Source organism: Podarcis cretensis (assembly GCF_951804945.1).
Source record: "Podarcis cretensis genome assembly, chromosome: 6".
NCBI classification, from domain to species: Eukaryota; Metazoa; Chordata; class Lepidosauria; order Squamata; family Lacertidae; genus Podarcis; species Podarcis cretensis.
This window is the reverse complement of record NC_137175.1, coordinates 7,634,606-7,654,250: the sequence shown is the minus strand read 5'-3', so window position 1 is coordinate 7,654,250 and position 19,645 is coordinate 7,634,606. Positions and strand designations below refer to the sequence as shown.

Genomic DNA, 19,645 nt, shown 5'->3' with positions numbered 1-19,645 from the left:
TCATAGTGATTCACATTTCACAGATAGTCTAAGGCTATAAGGTAAAGGTAAAGGTACCCCTGCCCATACGGGCCAGTCTTGACAGACTCTGGGGTTGTGCGCCCATCTCACTTAAGAGGCTAGGGGCCAGCGCTGTCCGGAGACACTTCCGGGTCACGTGGCCAGCGTGACATCGCTGCTCTGGCCAGAGCCAGAGCCGCACACGGAAACGCCGTTTACCTTCCCGCTAGAAAGCAGTCCCTATTTATCTACTTGCACCCGGAGGTGCTTTCGAACTGCTAGGTTGGCAGGCGCTGGGACCGAGCAGCGGGAGCGCACCCCGCCGCAGGGATTCGAACCGCCGACCTTTCGATCGGCAAGCCCTAGGCGCTGAGGCTTTAACCCACAGCGCCACCTGCGTCCCAGTCTAAGGCTATACTTTAAATGTATTGTGGTGCCTGAAGAGTACTAGGGTCTTCTGATGAAACTCATTGACAATAGGTTCAGGATAGACAAGAGAAACTACTTCCTCACTCAACACATTGTTAATTTGCAGAACTCATCACCACATAATGAGGTGGCTACTGTTTAGATGGCTTTCAAAGGGATTTTAGACAAATTCATGAAGGGGAAGAGCTCTCTCAATGGCTTTTAGCCTGGCTAGCTCTATTGAACCTCCTTGTTCAGGCACAGTGTTTTTTCACTCAGTATCAATGTCTGTCAATATCAATGTCTGTGGAGCAACAACAGGAGAGAGGTATTGGGCTTCCAGGAGTCATCTATCTGGATGGTGTGAGAAAGAGGATGCTCAGCTATGTGGACCTTTGGTCCTACCAAGCATTGCTCTATATCAGGCACCCCCAAACTCGGCCCTCCAGATGTTTGGGGACTACAGTTCCCACCACCCCTGGCCACTGGTCCTGTTAGCTAGGGATGATGGGAGTTGTATTCCCCAAACATCTGGAGGGCCGAGTTTGGGGATGCCTGCTCTATATGCTGTTAATGCTCTTTTAAACAAGATTATTACAGAAAGAAAGTCTAATACTTCGTTGCTTTTTTACTTAATGACAAACTGCCAACCCTCAACCATAGGTTCAGTGCCAGAGAGCACCAAAGGTTCATTTTTTTTTTTTTACCAAAAAGGAAAAGAAAAAAGTAAATGACAGGGCAATGGACTAATATGAGGTCTAAATCAATACTTTCCTTTTCTTGAAAGGAAGATTATGGATTGACGTGATCTATCTCAAATTGGGCAAAACAATCCAAGGCCCCAGACTGCCATGTTGGAGGATGAAGTGGAGGTTTACCTTACTCCCAGTTCTGCTTGGTTTTGCCAGGCTCTGGTGGCAGGACATCTCCAAGGAATTCTGCAATGCACTTGCCACAAGCATGGCCAGAAACTACAGCTAGTGGTATCCCAGCTGGTGATAGCCACCAGAACTCAAGGAAAAGGGCATTATAGGTTCAGCTAAGGGGTGGAGTTTGGTTGGTGCAGGATTCACTGATGTGATCATTTGTTTTCCTTTCCTTTCCTTTCATATTTTTATTCAACATTCTGCCTTTTATTGCACTTCCTAAACAATATGGCTGATTAAACAACCTATGGCCTTCTAATGTTTTTGTGGGAGGGGGTTATTGGTTTTCGTTTGCTGCAGTTATTATGTTATGTATTTTGTCTTTCCTGTTTGTATTTTTTTATTCTGTAAACTGCCCTATGAACTTCAGATGAAGGGTGGTATATAAATTTAATAAATAAATTCTGGACCATCCCTGCTTCCATCACACAGCAGGAATGGATTCAGTCTGGGCCTCTTTGCTATGCCAGCTTGGGACCAGGCATAATGTTTTTCCTGCCCTCAGTTTCCACGCTGGCTGGCATGAGTAGTGGTACTCTGGCTGAAGTGGCGGCTACTAAATTCCATTAAGTCCTGCCACTGTTGGCCAAAAGTTTTGGATTGTGGCCTAAGCCATTTAAAATCTCATTGGGAGATCACAAAGCATCTACTCGGTTTTCTTCAGGTAATCCGTGGGACCTTAACATGTGGGAGTTTAACTCTGGCTGCATCATGCCCAACATGCACCAACACAGAATCATAGAAAGCCACCATAAAAGCAGGCATCAAGGTGATGGAAGAAAGAAGAGTGAAAAGTAAGAAACAGGATGCTCCGCACTCAGATTATGGTGATAATTTCAGACTGTTCCATGTGCTGGCTCTCTCTGTGCCAATTCACAGACTGTGGCCCAGCAGAAAGACTGGGTGATTTTTCTCCAAGCTATTGGGGCCCAGTCTGTGCATCATAATGGCCACAGATTTGAGGGCACCAGACAGACTTGCTGTAGACTTGCTTATTCATTCAAGAGCATCAAATGGCAAAGCTGTTTCTGGGGACAGTATTATTTTTGACTGCAGGTGGGCAGTTCTCTCTATCTCGCCCTGCACCTCACAAAATGCCACCTTGAACACATGGATAGGAATTCAGCCTAGCCTTCTTCCTCACATTTGTTTTCCTGTGTTCATTCAGAGACGCTTTTTGTGTTTGATGAGCAATCATTCAAAGACACAATTTGATTCTGATGGATCTATAAGTGTGGCCACATAGCAGTTGCCCCATGAGAAGCTACAGTGAATGCAGTAGTTTGATATATGGGTAATTCCTGCAGCATGGTATGTTCCCAGGCCATCACTGCTTCCAAAAATGTCTCCATGCATAGAAGAACTGTTGTGTTGTCTGTTACATGGGACGTCCTTGCGGGGAGGGGTGCTAAATTCAGTAATTGTCAAAAAGCACTGTCCTAATCTTCACTCATCACTGTGAATTCTAAAACCAGGAATAATGGCCACATTCAGGACCTGAGTGAATGACCAGTTCAGCACTCAGAGATGGACAGCTCCTTTCTGAATTACACCACAATTTCCTAAATGAAATCTCTCAAGAGTTTGGAACTGAAAACCAGATGCTGTTAACAAGCAAGGCTAGTACAGTCCTTAATGAGGCTGTGGTAATCTACTTTTATTTCTCAATAGTTAATATTTCTGTTCCAGGAATTTCTGAAATTGTATCTACTATTTCATTAGTAACACTGGCAGAAAACCTTTGGGGAAACGCTCATGGATTTTCTTTAAAACTGACTGGTAAGAAATGATCCCATGATCCATATCTTGAATATTATTTTTATTAGAAAATGAGCTGTAAAAAATGGTGTGTTTGCGTGATTATCTGCAAGGAATTAAAAACAACGTGCATGCATTTAAAGAGAAGAATTCTAAAGTGCATTACATTTTTTAAAAAAGAAAAATTGAAATAAATCAGAGTGGTTTTTATTTCCACCTAGATGTGAAAGAAGACTGCAGAAGTAGAAGAGTCATTACAAAAAAAAAAAAAAATTGAAATAAATGTTTTGGCCTTTGTGAAGATCGCTGTAATTAAAAGAACAATGACTTTCTGCAGAGCCAGACATACAACTGTGAAGCTGCTGTGGTGCTTCTTAGAAACTCTTTTGTCATTTAGGCCTCAAACTTAATGCATTTGAAATTGGGTACCAACTTCTCTGCTTACCAGCTGGAAGAATGGAGGAGAAGGCTGGTGGGGAGGGGGGCGAAATGGGGGAAAGAGAGGAAAGATTGTCCCTTATTTCTTTGTGGACAAGAAAACCGCCCTGTGCAGATGGGGAGACTTTCCTTAATGCCTCAGACGGCAATTAAGAACGCTTTGCCAAGAAGAAATAGCCCCGCATTAATATTGTATATGGAACAGCTGAAGGGCTGGAGTACATTCTGCCCAGCACAAGCCCCTAGCAGATGGAACAGCAAGACAGAAGGGAGGGGAGGGGAAGGAGAGGGGGGAGAACCCATTTAATAACCCCCTTCTCTGAGATGTATACAATCACTCCCTTGGAGTAAAAAGTTCTTTGTCTACAAGAAATTTACAGTTGGAAGCTGATCTTTTTAATCTGATGATTTCCCTCCTCCCAAAAGCTGCCAACTTTTCTTTTCTTTTTAATTTCCTTTTCAAATGATCTGCCTGGAAACCCCAAAGCTTCTCCTGTGCTGTTGATTGCCCAGGCAATCCTTCCCCATTCAAAAACCCACCGATCCTTATACACATTGTTTTAACTAGCGCTGAACAGGTTTCTTCCTGTTGAACTTTCAACAAGTTTACAATGGAAGGGTTTCACATTCTGGCACTACAAGAAAGGAAGGAGGAGGAAATAAGGAAACCGAAAGAAATTACCGAGAAACACATTAGTTTCCCACTTTGTTTTTACATAAATAACATTTGCAGAACAGAACGTAAAGCCAAAAATTAAGAGTAAAGATTCAGTCACTGGAGGCTGCAATGAAAACTACATTTAGCTTCCTAGTTTCTTCCCTCTTTTTTTCAAAATTCTTTACAAGGTAAGAATATTCATTTTGTACATGCAGTTCATTATTTGCTTCCTTCTCTACCAGTCACAAAACATGATGGGTACAGTTTTGAGTTCGCAGGCTGCAGTTCAGATCATGTCAAAACGTAAGCACCATTCCACATCCCCACCCCGCCGAGAAAACAAACCCAGGTTCTGATTTTTAATTTGGGCTTGATCTCCTTGGCTAATTGACATCTTGTTGATCTACACACAGATTAATCCCCACGCCCAGCTAAAAGACACAAAGCGAGTTCCAGAAGTTGCTGTGTGGGGAGCAACTTGCGCAGGGCAAGGCAACAGATCCATCAGTGAACGGCAGCAACGCTACAGGAAAAAGCAAACAATAGAAAGAAGAAGCCCAGAAAAAGTTAAAGATACATCTTTGTTTGTTTAACACGCACCTAGGAATGTTCCACACAGCTTCATTCTTGCTTTCTTTTTTTTCCTGAGCACTATTTCCCTTGGAACAACAAGCATGAAAGCCAAACACAACTGTTCAAGTCACACGCGCGGATACTTTCATTTCAAAAAAAAGTTACAGCCCAGAGCAAAAACTTATGCATCCCGGAGGGCCTCCGAGGAAGGGAGGCCAGCCAATGGGAGCCTCCCAAGCTGCTAATTGCAAATCAAGGCAGCCAACAAAGCAGCCAATCGGGGGCCGGGCCGTTCCTGGGTGCACGCAGCTATTGAGACGCGAGACAATAGAATTGAGCTGAATGAAACTGAATGGGGAAGCAGACGCGGTTACATGTTGATAGCAGCAGTGGCTCTCCGCAAACTCCTCTGCAAAGCGAAGGGCTGTCGCTCAGTGGCAGAGCATCTGGTCTGCATGCAGAAGGGCCCAAGTAGAGTCTTTGCTTTCTGCAGGTAGGGCTGGGGATGTCCCCGCCCCCGCCTGAATCCCCGGACAGCTGCTGCCAATCAGTGCAGACAGGCTAGATGGATCAGTGGTACAAGGTTTGGTACAGGGTTATACAGTGGTACCTCGGATTACATATGCTTCAGGTTACATATGCTTCAGGTTACACACTCCACTAAGCCAGAAATAGTGCTTCAGGTTAAGAACTTTGCTTCAGGATAAGAACAGAAATCGGGCTCCGGCGGCTCGGCAGCAGCAGGAGGCCCCATTAGCTAAAGTGGTGCTTCAGGTTAAGAACAGTTTCAGGTTAAGTACGGACCTCCAGAACGAATTAAGTACTTAACCCGAGGTACCACTGTATGCTCCAGAAAGCACTTAAGCTGGTATTTGTGTGGTCATGGCAGCAATATCAACCGATGCTGATGCTGCAAGCTATAGTGCAAGCTACCTAAGTAGTTATATTCATATTTAAATCAAATACAAGCATGCATACAGTTGCAATTAAAATTGCTGGTGATCTTCATCAGAAATCAGAAGAGTTTTGTAGACTCCTGGTTAGGCAAAAGCTTCCATTCAGATTTGGAGGGAAGAGAAAAATATCCTGAAATAGTCCCGCCTCCCCCCCCGCCCCCCAGTTTGTGTTGCCACAGAACTCCAGTTTGGGACTTAATTTTTGTATGCCTCTCAAGACCCAGCTGATCTTGTCAGCAAAATGAAAAAAACAAACAACCGCTGGTTTGGTATTCAACATAGCACTAAAGCGCTGATTCCATTAGCACAAAGGTTTCTCCTTTTACAGTGGAACATTGTCCCCTTTTCTGCCCCCATCCACCCCCTATATCTGTTTAGGGTTGGCAGGGAGGTTGCTACAGTGCGTCTCCACCCCCATCATCCAGCCCAGACACTGGGGTCCTGCTCTGAGGGCCTTGAGGCAGTTCCCTCAGTGCGAGAAGTGAAGTTACAGGGAACCAGGCAGAGGGCCTTCTCGGTTGTGGTGCCCTCCCTGTGGAATGCTCTTCCATCAGATGTCAAGGAGAGAAAGAAATACACACTGTTAGAAGACATCTGAAGGCAGCCCTGTATCAGGAAGTTGTTAATGTTTGGTGTTTTGCTGTGTTTTTATTATGTTGGAAGTCGCCCAGATAGACTGGGGCAACCCAGTCAGATGGGCAGGGAATCACCACCACCACAACCTAGTACTCCTCCCGGTGCCCTGCCCTGCCCTCCCCACATCACCCTTCCTCTTTCCAGAAAGGAGAAGCAACACACCTGAACGGGGGCAGGTTAGCACCACTCCATCTACTACTGCAAGGTGAGACAGAAAGTTTGAGCTGGGTCTGTTTAAAAACACACCACCACCACCGGAGGTTAAAACAGATTTAAGGCACTGCAAGATAGAAGCCTTTGCTGCTGCCTTAAAACTATCAAAGAGTCCTGCTAGCACATCTCTCTACCAGGTGCACCTCTAAAGGGTGGCTCATTCTCTCTTGGGACCTGGTTTTAGGGGTGTGGGGACTTCAAGCAGCAGCAAGAAACTGTAAATCTGTGCTTGCAAAGTGCAGACTTCAGAGCTGGTCCTGCCATTAGGCGGAGTGAGGCAGCTTCCTCAGGTGGCAGAAGCTGGGAAGCACCACCAGGGTGCAGGAGGACAAAGCTGTAGCTGCCACAGAGCCTGTGAGGCACCCACTAAGACAGTCTGATTCCCCCAAGCACAAGGAAGGACACTGTCCCATTGCCAGTGTTTGGTTTTTGTCAAGGAATGCAACACAAAACAGAACAATTGTAAAGAAAACAAATATCAGGTAGTTCCACTTGGGTGTTACATGCAGATGTTGAGATGGCAATGGGAGGTTATAGCATAAAATGGTCCTTGAGATGTCCACATTTCATGAAGGCCAAAGAACCATGAAGACCATTCACAGCAGTGCAATTAATAATGCCCCACCATATAGCATGCAGATGTTCTGGGTTTACTAGTCATTCGGAGACTCTCAAATGATGCATATATTTTTTTCTGTGTTGGTCAGGCTCCAAATGTTTTTGTACCGTAATGACAACTGCAAACCTTGAAGCATCTTCCATTTTGGGATGATGGATAACCCAAATGCAGCCATTGCCCATTTCCATTGCCCATGTTGAAGGGAGACTCTGTACCATCTTGTCCTCGTCTCAGATAGCAAAATGTCTTAGGCTGGCCCTTGCAAACTCCAGCTACTAGTACAACAATAAATCGAGTCCCAGGAGCGAAAAATATATAATATTTTCTGTGACTTTCCTCCTGACTGCTGAGTACTCAGGGCGGGGGGAGTGAAGGGTCTTATAATAAATCATTCTCTTAGGAGTGAATTATTATAAGAGTTGTACCTTAACTCATAAGCTGCAATCAATGTTTGTGAATAATAGCCACACACGTTTAGCACTCAAATCTTTTATTATTTTTGTATGCTGCAGGGGTGGGGCAGCCACTTTTGGAGGGACGTCTGGGTTCAGAAGGGATGCGGGTGGCGCTGTGGGTTAAACCACTGAGCCTCTTGGGCTTGCTGATCAGAAGGTCGGCAGTTCGAATCCCCGCGACGGGGTGAGCTCCCATTGCTCGGTCCCTGCCCCTGCCAACCTAGCAGTTCAAAAGCATATCAAAGTGCAAGTAGTTAAATAGGTTCCACTCCGGCGGGAAGTTAAACAGCGTTTCCGTGCGCTGCTCTAGTTCTCCAGAAGCGGCTTAATCATGCTGGCCACATGACCCGAAAGCTGTACGCCGGATCCCCCGGCCAATAAAGCGAAATGAGTGCCGCAACCCCAGAGTCGGCCACGACTGGACCTAATGGTCAGAGGTCCCTTTACCTTTACCTGGGTTCAGAACTAGCCAGACCTCTGCAGGGGCTGCTAACCCGGCAATCACCTGATGGTATATGATGAGTGCAATCCCTGCTGGAAGCAGTGTAGTTTGCAGAGCAGAGGTTTGGCATACAGGAAGTCCATGGGCCAATCCCTAGCTTCTCCCCACTTCTTTTTTTTTTACTTTAGGTAGGCAGGCAAGCAATACAGCTGCTTGAGACCTTGAAGAACTCTTGTCACCCAAAACAGTCAGTACAAGCCATGGGTAACCCAATGGACAGACTCAGAACATTGCAACTCGACACGATCCCTGAAGTATCTCAAAAGTTCCCTAGCAACAGTTCAGCTCAGTCCAGCCTTCTTGCTGAATATGGCCTTCTTGTTTTGCATCGCAAGGCTTTGTTTACAGTGGAAGGGGCATCTATTGTGGCCACCAACTAAAAAGCAGAGGGCAGCTTTCTCTCCTGAAGGACAGATGGCAACACTCCAACTTGGGGGGGAGGGTGGAGAAAGAATTGGCTCTGGGTCAGAAAAGGAGTTCCTGCTAGCAAGGTGGCACTACAGTCTAGTAATATATTTATTTAGGGGAAAGTTAGGCTCATTCATCAGGTCAGGAGGGGACTTTCGACTGCAGTGACTTTTAGATTGAGGGCTTGTGTCACACCAATGACCCAGAGTTGGATGCTGCAAAGAGGAAAGGTTTGGTGGTGGAAGAAGAAGAAGAAGAGATATATCTCTTCCTTTTGACTGTCCTTTGGCTTAGGGGTACAGCTTGTCTTGGGGGCAGAGAGATCACGTTACACAAAAGCCCATTTGTGATCCTGTGGGCTCTGGAACACAACTCCTGCGTACAAGGAAGGGAACTGGCTTCTGTCCTTGTGGAGCAAAATGTGTCGGAGGCCCCCCCACATCCCCTGTGTAATTTGGGTGGGAGGGTAAATGCAAACCGAAGGATAGAAATCTGCAGTTCGAGGGACAGGTGGTGACTGTAATCAGGGCCAGACACAAAGCTGATATTAACTGAAGGGGAATTTATTCTAGCAGGCCTTGGCTATGCATTTTCTTTGGTTGGAGTTTGGAAGAAAGGTCAGCCCCCACCCCTCCAGAAAAAAAAAGAGGGTCAAGAGGCTAATTCACTCTTTTTGTACACAAGTCTTCCACTGAGCTCTTTGTCGAATGCATTCTCAACTTCTTAATCCTGATATGTTTTTGAAAGTAGGAGGTTTAGGAAGAAAACAGCTTGGCTGATGTTGTTTCTTAAATCTTTAAGTGCGCTTTCTCTCCCCCTCTCCCACACATATTCATATCATCCTCTATTAGCAAAGGATGGGGAAAGTCGAACGAAAATCCTTGAATGACACAATTAGGATTATGTTTGGTATCAGTGCTGGAGCTGCCGCAATGCCAGACAGGTGCGAGTAAGTGGCAGGGCTGTCGATGGCAGGAAGATGTTGAGCCATTTTCAAGAGTTGCTGTGAGTATTCCAGAGTTCAGGAGGTACAGGAGCTAGAAACTAGCGAGGAAAATCCTTGAGACTGATGTGTGGATGGCTGCCCTGATGCCCTCAGTAGATTGCTGCAGATTGACAGAAGAACATAAATGTAGATGGTAAAAGGTAAAGGTAAAGGTACCCCTGCCCATACGGGCCAGTCTTGACAGACTCTGGGGTTGTGCGCCCATCTCACTCAAGAGGCCAGGGGCCAGCGCTGTCCGAAGACACTTCCGGGTCACGTGGCCAGCGTGACATCGCTGCTCTGGCGAGCCAGAGCCGCACACGGAAACGCCGTTTACCTTCCCGCTGGTAAGCGGTCCCTATTTATCTACTTGCACCCGGAGGTGCTTTCGAACTGCTAGGTTGGCAGGCGCTGGGACCGAGCAGCGGGAGCGCACCCCGCCGCAGGGATTCGAACCGCCGACCTTTCGATCGGCAAGTCCTAGGCGCTGAGGCTTTAACCCACAGCTCCACCTGCGTCCCTAATGTAGATGGTACTTAACATCTAACAAATTATCTAAAAGGTCTAAGAAGGTTCCTAATAATTGCTGGAAGTGCAAACAGGTAGTTGGTTATTTTTTCATGGTGGGGCGGACTTGCAAGAAAGCCAGGGTATCTTGGGGAAATGATAACATGACAAGATAAAAAATATGTTAAAAGTGAGTATATAAAAAAGGCCGAAAGCTATTCTGTTAGGGATTATAGGGGCAGAAATCCCGCCCCCCGAAATCTTAAAGTTGTTTATGTATGTAACAACAGCAGCTAGGATTCTATATGTGCAGAAACAAACTCCTCTTTCTTCAGTTCGATAATTTTTTATCATCCTCCTCTGCACATTCCAAGTTATATTCAATCTTTCTTTTATTCCTCTGTTTTCATCTATTTATATTTTAAAAACTGCAGGTTATTACAATAGTCCTGCCAATGCTTTTATCTACTTGCAATTTGTTTGTAAATATTCAATATACCATTTCCATTCCTTTATAAAAAAATTGTTATCCTGATCTTGTATTTTTCCAGTAAGTTTTGCCATTTCTGCATAATCCATAAGTTTTTGTATCCATTCTTTATTCATCGCGATTCCTTCATCTTTCCATTTTTGGGCAAATAACATTCTCGCAGCTGTGGATGCATACATAAATAAATTTCTATTCTGACTAGGTAGTCCTACACCTATAATTCTCAAAAGAAAAGCTTCTGGGTTGTTGTTATTGTTTTTTTTAAAAAAACAAATGTTAACTTAAGCATCTTTTTCAATTCATTATATATCATTTCCCAGTATGCTTTTACCTGATTAAAAGATCACCACATGTGACAAAAGGTGACTTCTTTCTCTTTTTTCTTGCCAGAGTGGTGCATGCTCTAGTTATCTCCCGCTTAGACTACTGCAATGCGCTTTGCGTGGGGCTACCTTTGAAGGTGACCTGGAAACTGCAATTAATCCAGAATGCGGCAGCTAGACTGGTGACTGGGACTGGCCGCCGAGACCACATAACACCGGTCCTGAGAGATCTGCATTGGCTCCCAGTACATTTCTGAGCACAATTCAAAGTGTTGGTGCTGACCTTTAAAGCCCTAAACAGCCTCGGTCCTGTATACCTGAAGGAACATCTCCACCCCCATCGTTCTGCCCAGACGCTGAGGTCCAGCGCCGAGGGCCTTCTGGCGGTTCCCTCATTGCGAGAAGTGAGGCTACAGGAAACCAAACAGAGGGCCTTCTTGGTAGTGGCGCCCGCCCTGTGGAACGCCCTCCCATCAGGTGTCAAGGAAATAAGCAGCTATCTTATCTATAAAAGACATCTGAAGGCAGCCCTGTTTAGGGAAGTTTTTAATATTTAATGCTGTATTGTTTTTAACACTCGATTGGAAGCCACACAGAGTGGCTGGGGAAACTCAGCCAGATGGGCAGGGTATAAATAATAATAATTAACAACAACAACAACAACAACAACAACAACAACAACAACGAATCATAGAGTTGAGAGGGAACGTGAGGGTCATCTAGTCCAACCCTTCCAATGCAAGAATCTTTTGCCCAACATGGGGCTCGAACCCACAACGCTGAGATTAAGAGTCTCATGCTCTACTGACTGAGCTATGCTCTCTTTTCTCATCCCACAAGCAAATCAGGATGAAGGCTCGTTGAAGCCTGGACATAGTCTAGCCTCCATGTAAGCTTCATGCAAGCAAATCAGGATGAATTTTCAATAAACAGGCCATCTGGAGGAGCCCAGTCCTGGTGACTGAAGTCACATACTAGCTCAGCTCGAGTATAGGCAGACCTAACATAAATACCCCAAAATGTTGGTGAGGAGGGGATGCAATCACTTCTGCAGAATGAAAGCTCACATCTGAGCAATTGTAAATCCCATGTTTAAATGCCAGTGGAACTTCCTTTGCAAAAAAACAAAAAAACTATTCATTGTGCTGCACTCCCCTGTTGAAGATGAGAGGTGGCGTTGTGAAGGGCTTCATGCTTGGAAAATGACTATAACAATTATATTGCAATTGAAAACTTTTGTTGTTCTCCCATCTTCAGCCTCCTGGGGCTTTAATGGAAGGCAGTTAAGTACCTCTTCTCTCTTCCCTGTTCCTGCAACCAAAGTGGCCAGACATTCTGCAAGGTCACTTAGCACCTCCACTTAGCGCATGCTTCTCATGCATGGGGGAGATTTCAAATTGACGTGCATCAACCACACACACACACATGGGGACAAGTCTGGCTTTATATACCTTATTTTTTGCTCTATAAGACTCACTTTTTCCCTCCTAAAAAGTAAGGGGAAATGTGTGTGCATCTTATGGAGTGAATGCAGGCTGCGCAGCTATCCCAGAAGCCAGAACAGCAAGAGGGATTGCTGCTTTCACTGTGCAGCGATCCCTCTTGCTGTTCTGGCTTCTGAGATTCAGAATATTTTTTTTCTTGTTTTCCTCCTCCAAAAACTAGGTGCGTCTTATAGAGCGAAAAATACGGTAATATTCACCACCTCTGAGAAAGGGAAGGAGTAAATACATGGAGAACAAAGGGAATGGGGGAGTCCTGTGTTTCATGGATGGAGATTCAGAAGTTGGCAAGATTCAAACAGGAAGCCAACCATTTGGAGAAAAGGAAGAATCAGCATGGCATACTGAGTAGAGGTTTGGACCTGAAGTGTGTGCTTATCCATTCAGTCATAAGAACGTAAGATGAGCTGTGATGGATCAGGCCAAAGGCCCACCCAGTCCAGCATTCTGCTTTCACAGTGAGGAGGTGCTAATTATTATTATTATTATTATTATTATTATTATTATTATTATTTATTGTTTATACCCCACCCATCTGGCTGGGTTTCCCCAGCCACTCTGGGAGGCTTCCAACAAAACACTAAAATACAGTAACCTATTAAACATTAAAAGCTTCCCTAAACAGGGCTGCCTTCAGATGTCTTCTAAAAGTTTGGTAGTTATTTTTCTCTTTGACATCTGGTGGGAGGGCGTTCCACAGGGCGGGTGCCACTACCAAGAAGGCCCTCTACCTGGTTCCCTGTAACTTGGCTTCTCGCAGCGAGGGAACTGCCAGAAAGCCTTCAGTGTCTGGGCTAAACGATGGAGGTGGAGATGCTCCTTCAGGTATACTGGGCCGAGGCCGTTTAGGGCTTTAAAGGTCAGCACCAACACTTTGAATTGTGCTCGGAAACATACTGGGAGCCAGTGTAGGTCTTTCAAGACCAGTGTTATAAGGTCTCTCCTCTTCTCGGAGTGGAGGGGTTGTGAGTGGGAGTAGCTTTCCGCAGCAGCAGAGAGGCGTATTTGCCTCCCTGCTTCTGATTTGCCCAGCTGCCATGACCAAGCCCTTCAGCCGGCCAATAGGGCTGGCTGGTGGGCGGGGTTAGCTGCATTTAAGCAGCCATGGCAGTGCTCTGTCCCCAGTCTGTTCCTGCTTGCATTGGATCTCTGTATTGACCTTGCTATGGACTTTGGTTGGTTGCCTTGGTTGCCCAAGGGACCTGGTAGGACTTTTTTTATCCATTTGGCAAATTGGCACCAGCCTCTTGGTTTTTTCACCTACCTCGTAGCAACTCGTCACAACTTTCTGGTATTGGCAGTTAGGCATTGGAATATGTGTGCTGTGTTGGAGGATTGGGTATGCCCATCCCTCCCCTTTTTGGGTATTCTGTTAAAGGAATCCGGCAGTCGTGAATCCTGTCCGATACCCTGCTGGTGGCTAGGGCCATGCCCCAACCCCCGGTGATGTCACGGGGAAGCTTCCAGTTGTATTTGCATCAACAAGCTGCTCCCACTAGTTGTTAACCCTGAAATGACTCCCTGCTGAGCAGGGTGGAGTCATGTATTGCTGTTTTATCCAATGCCTAAGCCAATACTAGGGATGCAGGTAGCGCTGTGGGTTAAACCACAGAGCCTAGGACTTGCCGATCAGAAGGTCGGTGGTTCGAATCCCCGTGACGGGGTGAGCTCCCGTTGCTCAGTCCCTGCTCCTGCCAACCTAGCAGTTCGAAACCACGTCCAAGTGCAAGTAGATAAATAGGTACCGCTCCGGCGGAAAGGTAAACAGCGTTTCCGTGTGCTGCTCTGGTTCGCCAGAAGTGGCTTAGTCATGCTGGCCACATGACCCAGAAGCTGTACGCCGGCTCCCTCGGCCAATGAAGCGAGATGAGCGCCGCAACCCCAGAGTCGTCCATGACTGGACCTAATGGTCAGGGGTCCCTTTACCTTTACCTTTTAAGCCAATACTACTCACATGCTGTAACCAATAAAGTTGTGGCCTTATTTTGCCCATTAACTATAAATAATGTGTCTTTGTTTTTGTTTTTTTTGGGTTTTTTTTTGTGTGTGTAAATTTTATTCATAATTTACAGTTTCCACATTCACCAAACCACAGACACAAACATTATAATTGGCTCTCTGTTTCCAAGAGTTTTTCCCTTGCATGTTGGTGTTAACCTTCAACTTCTTCCTTTTCTCTACACAGAGATGGAAAGAACTTGGTGGATTTTACCTTTGTGGAAAATGTGGTCCATGGGCACATGCTGGCTGCAGAGCAACTTGAGAGAGACTCTCCCCTTTTTCTCTGTGAAGGAATGCGACTGCTACACCATTTTATGTTCTGCTGTTTCTTGTAAAATGGTTTTCTTTCCTGACCTGGATGTTCGGAAGTTCACAGCAGAGTAAAAAGTTAAGCCCAGGTACCTTATATAGTTAAGAGGAAATGAAACCTAAAAATCTAAGACAGAAAAGAAAAGCTCAACAGGTATTCATAATGGAGGGTTAAACGGGACTCCACTAGCCTTTGGATTGGCTAATAGTTTGGAAAGGGAAATAGAACTTTTGAGGATAAGAGAAGCAGGTAAATGGAGATAAGTTGGTTGAACTGAAATGTAACATTAAGAGCTGGAACACTGGAATGTTTTACAAGATGGTTGGAACTCTATAGAGAAATAAGCCAGGAGAATGCTGCAAATAAGCTGATCTCAAGGACAGAAATTGGTAAGTATTGGCTTGGCAAGCAATCTCGTCTAGGATCAGCAGGATGTGATTTCCTGGTTTTTATTTTTTATTTTTAAATATTTTTTATTAAGGGTTTTCTTGTTTTACAGAAGTGTAGTGCCTCGTATTTTTTTTTTTCCTTCTTCTTCTTCCATGTAACGTTTTTACAAATCCGTTTCATTTGTTGAGGCATTAGGGGGAGAAGAAAACAGAAAGAAAAAAGAAAGGGGGGTGGGGAGAGGGAGGATGGATGGGGGTGGGGTCGGGTGGCGGTGTTTCTATTATGTTTAATGTATGTAGAGTTTGCTGTCAGCGTTGCTTGTGTTGTTCACTGGTGTTCCTTTGGTGGTGAGAGAGGTTGGGGTTGGCTTAGGGTGTGATTGTTTGCTTGTGATTGGCTGTGGTGATCTTTGTTTTCGTGTGTGAGTGAGGTGGGTGGGTGTTTTGGATCAGGTTAGCCATATTGATTTGTATGCTGTTGGTGGATTATTGTCATTGTCCTGTTGGGCTGTGTATGTGATAAAGGGGAGCCATACCGGGATGAAGGCGTCTTCTTCTGTTTGTCCCCGTGTCAGTTTCAGTTTATTAGTTAATTTTTCTAGTAGGGCTGTTTCCCATACTATTTGGTACCATTGGTCCATGCTTACTCCTGACAGGTCTCTCCAGTGTCTGGTTATGATGTTTCTGGCTGCTGAGAGCAGGTGGGTTATGAGTTCTTTGTGGTGTAAATGGGCATTGTTGTCTTGGAAGATGTTTAGTAGGGCCAATTCTGGGGTGATGTCTATTACTTGCTTAGTTATTTTACATATTTCTTGTATGGCTGTTGTCCAGAATAGTTGAATTTTGGGACACTCCCACCACATGTGGAGGTATGTGCCTGAGGAGGTGCACCCTCTCCAGCATTTTGGTGAGGTTCCTGGGTGTATTAGCGCTAGTTTCCTTGGTGTTAGGTACCACCTGTAGGTGAGTTTCAGTGTGAGTTCTTTTCTTTTCGTTGATATGGATTTAAAGGGGGGTTTAGACCACATTCTGGTCCATTGAGTGGGGTTAATCTCATAGCCTATGTCATTCTCCCATTGTTTTTTGATTGTGTAATAATGTGTCTTTTTTTAAAAATAATTTTTATTAGGTTTTCACATTTTAACAACACACACACAGAAGAAAATAAAAACAAAACATGTATAATTTCATAACCTTATTTTCTTAACCCCACTCCCTGACTTCCCCCCACCCCCCCTTCATACATCCCAATTCCAATAATTAGCTCAGCAGGTTCTTATCTCCCATCTTTAACATATTATTATTGTTATTTTTAAAATTAATTCTTATTACTTGGCCAAATTTTAATTATCCAATTTTCTTATAAATATAAATCCTTTTCTAAGGTCGACCCAAATTCCCTTCCACGAATTTTCCCCTTTTTATATTAAATGTAAAACATAATAGCCAAACACAAAAGTCATAAAAATTTTGAAATTCTGTTCTCCCCTCCCTCCCTACCCCGGTTTCTGTCCCTTCCCAAATAAATGTCCACAAAAACAGTTCTTAGCCTGGATTCCTCACATCAGAGGCCTTTAAATCTCTGTCAGTCTCTCTCTGCCGGTTTTGTTGGTAGCCCTCTTTGTTGGTCCTCTGGTCCCGAAGGAGCTCTGGCACAGTCTCATCAAATTTTCTTCCATCCGAGATACTTGGTAACAGCTGCTGCAAAGGTCAAGTAATCTCCCCTGCTCAAAGAGGAAGCCCCAATCATATTTCTTATTTCTTTTAAGTTCCAGTATTCCAAGTGTTCCAGGGGTTTCCTCTTTCCTCTTTCGCATCTTTCGCAGATTGGTAATCCCAAGATCATCTTCTTTATGTTCTGACAATGTAGGCTTCAGATTGGTACTCTCCTGTACTTTCTTAACTCCTTCTTCCCTCTCCTCCAGCTCCAAAAATGTCTCCTCTGGCTCAGCTGCAAATTTTATTTCAGTTAAATCCTTTATGCATTCAGCAGAGTTGCTTGTTTTAGAGTTCAAGGTTATAAGTTGTTTGTTCATAGCCATGCTCTGCTCTTGCAGTATTCCCACAAGAAAAAACATTCTTTCTATCTCTGCCTGTAATTTTCCATCTGTAGCCATTGTAATGTTTCAAAGTTTCCCCTAGGGGGATTCTGGTTACTTAATAGTTCTTTCCCAACAGTCTATTACTTTGTTATTAATAACTGCTTTGTTCCCATGCACTTCAATTCAAATGTAGCAAATTCAGTCCAGAGAGATGTTAAACAATAAGATTTTTAAGTTTAACTGCCCGTTTGACAGCTCCTTTGACAGCTGTCAAACTCCTTATTCCTTTTCCTCCAGCTCACACACAGGGCACTCCCGGGTCGGGGGGGGGGGGGTTTAGACAAAAGCTTCTAAAGTTCAACTCTTACTCTCCAGCACAAATCTTCTTCTGTCAAAATTCATGGAATTAATATCTTTTAACTCGAAAAAAAGAGAGATCTCTCCACCTTAGTTCTCCGATCCTTGCTTTAAATCTTTTGTAGATTGAGGGGGTGCGGACTTCCCTTTAACACATCCCCCAGTCGTACCGAATTCAAAGGTAAAAGTTTTAAAGTCCAAATTCCATTCTACTCACGGGTTGTTTCAAGTCCAAATTTCAGGGAAAAAAGTCAGCGCTCTCCGGCCATGGCTCGCGGCTTCGCTCCACTGCAGTAGCGGTCTACAGCACCACACCACTCTCCGTACCCTCTCCGCAGCTTTTAAATAATGTAATAATGTGTCTTTGTGTCTTATTATGGGGGTGGTGGGTCATTGACTCACAATGCCTTCAGCACTGAAGATGGAAGACTGTGGTCAGTAGCCACAGATAGGCTTATCCACCATGAATTTGTCTTATCCTCAAGCTTGGCATAGTCCGCACTGACTGACAGGGCTTCTTCCACATTTCAAACCAAGGTCTTTCCCACCTGGATATGTTGAACCTGGGACCTTCTACATGCAAAGCATTTGTTCTCCCATTGAGTTGCAGCCCTCCCTCATTGATCACAGCAGGTTAATCCCTTCTAGACCCCAGCTCTTATCTGCCAGTATCCGTTCCTGATCCCGAGGAGTGAGCTTTCAAATCCACTGATTGAGAGCATCCTATCCGATAGCGCTGACCCATCTCACTGTTTGCTGCCTCGCAGAAACAAAGGAGGTTGCTTTGAGAAGCAGGAATTAATTGCTGCTTTGATCAGCTCTGATAAATCTTCCTCTGAAGAGCTGTGTTTTAAGGCCTGGGTATCATTTTTGAGAAGGCAGGAATCCTGAGAATATGGCAATAGATTATTCCAAGGGTTGTTGTTGTTTAGTCGTTTAGTTGTGTCCGACTTTTCGTGACCCCATGGACCAGAGCACACCAGGCACTCCTGTCTTCCACTGCCTCCCGCAGTTTGGTCAAACTCATGCTGGTAGCTTCGAGAACAGTGTCCAACCATCTCGTCCTCTGTCGTCCCCTTCTCCTTGTGCCCTCCATCTTTCCCAGCACCAGGGTCTTTTCCAGGGAGTCTTCTCTTCTCATGAGGTAGCCAAGGATAGCCCAGGCTTTCCCCAACTTTCTACCCCCCAAAATGTTTTGGACAACAACTTCTATCAGCCTCAGTCAGCATGGAGCTGTCACCCCAAACATCTGATGAGCACAAGGTTGGGCAAGGTTGAGGAGGTCCGATGTGAGCAAAATTTGATCAGGTTGGAACCACAAAAATCAATTCCTCCTCCATCTCTAACCGTAACTTGTAGCCACCGATAGCCTTGCACACCACAGATTTGTCAAATCTCCCTTTACAGCTGCTGACATTTTTTGTCCATAATCACATCTTGCAGTAGCTGCATTTATTATGGATCGTGTGTGCCTATATTTTTATTGTCATGATTTAGTTCTCAGAAGTATTAAAAATCCAAGGGATTTTCTGAATCCTAGATGATGTATTTACAACTTTGGCCAAATCAATCGATACATGATATTCACTTGCATTAGCGACCTGTTTCTCAACGCTGCATTAAAAAAATTAAAAGCAATCGAAACAATGCGTCTAGGTAGCCATGATTACAATGTGGTCTCAGTAAGTTTATTTTGGGATGTCTATAATGAGCTGAGCCAAAAATGGACTGGTGCCCTACCTTGAAATGGATATTGATAAACAGGAGATTAGAAGGTAATGGTGAGTGGGTTAACAGTCTGTCCTTCTTCCCAGGAAACTCTGAGATTTGCGGCTCTGGGAGGAGAAAAGGGGGTTTCCTCACAACTCCCAGCACCCTTAACAAACTACAGCTCCCAGAATTCTTTGGGGGGGGGGAGCCATGACTATTTAAAGTGGTACCATAGTGCTTTAAATGTATGGGTGGAATGCAGCCTACATAAGAAACCTGTTCTTTGCAGAATCCTTTGCATATTGGTTAACATCTTCAGACTCATTCACAAAACCAATACAATATAAGCACAATCTCATATGGGCAGACAAGGCATGTTTTTATTCCTTTTTAACCAACACAAGGCTACTTTTTCCTTCCAGACTTACTATTAGTGCCTTCATTTAATTCTCTCCCTTTCTCAGATCCTTCCCCACCCC

General features: G+C 44.7%; 1 protein-coding gene across 3 annotated transcripts in view; it reads right to left on the bottom strand.

Annotated features, from left to right (window-relative positions):
- The window catches only part of MYT1 (myelin transcription factor 1), a 179,402-nt gene extending 174,534 nt beyond the window's left edge, over window positions 1–4,868 (bottom strand). For 2 of the 3 annotated variants that reach the window (XM_079978960.1, XM_079978962.1), the window contains exon 1: window positions 4,789–4,867. In XM_079978960.1, coding sequence (XP_079835086.1) covers window positions 4,789–4,864 — 76 coding nt within the window. In that variant the 5' untranslated portion in view covers window positions 4,865–4,867. Of the gene's footprint in view, window positions 1–4,788 lie in introns of all 3 variants that reach the window. The other variant, XM_079978961.1, reaches the window with a different exon arrangement.
- Window positions 4,869–19,645: the final 14,777 nt, after the last annotated feature.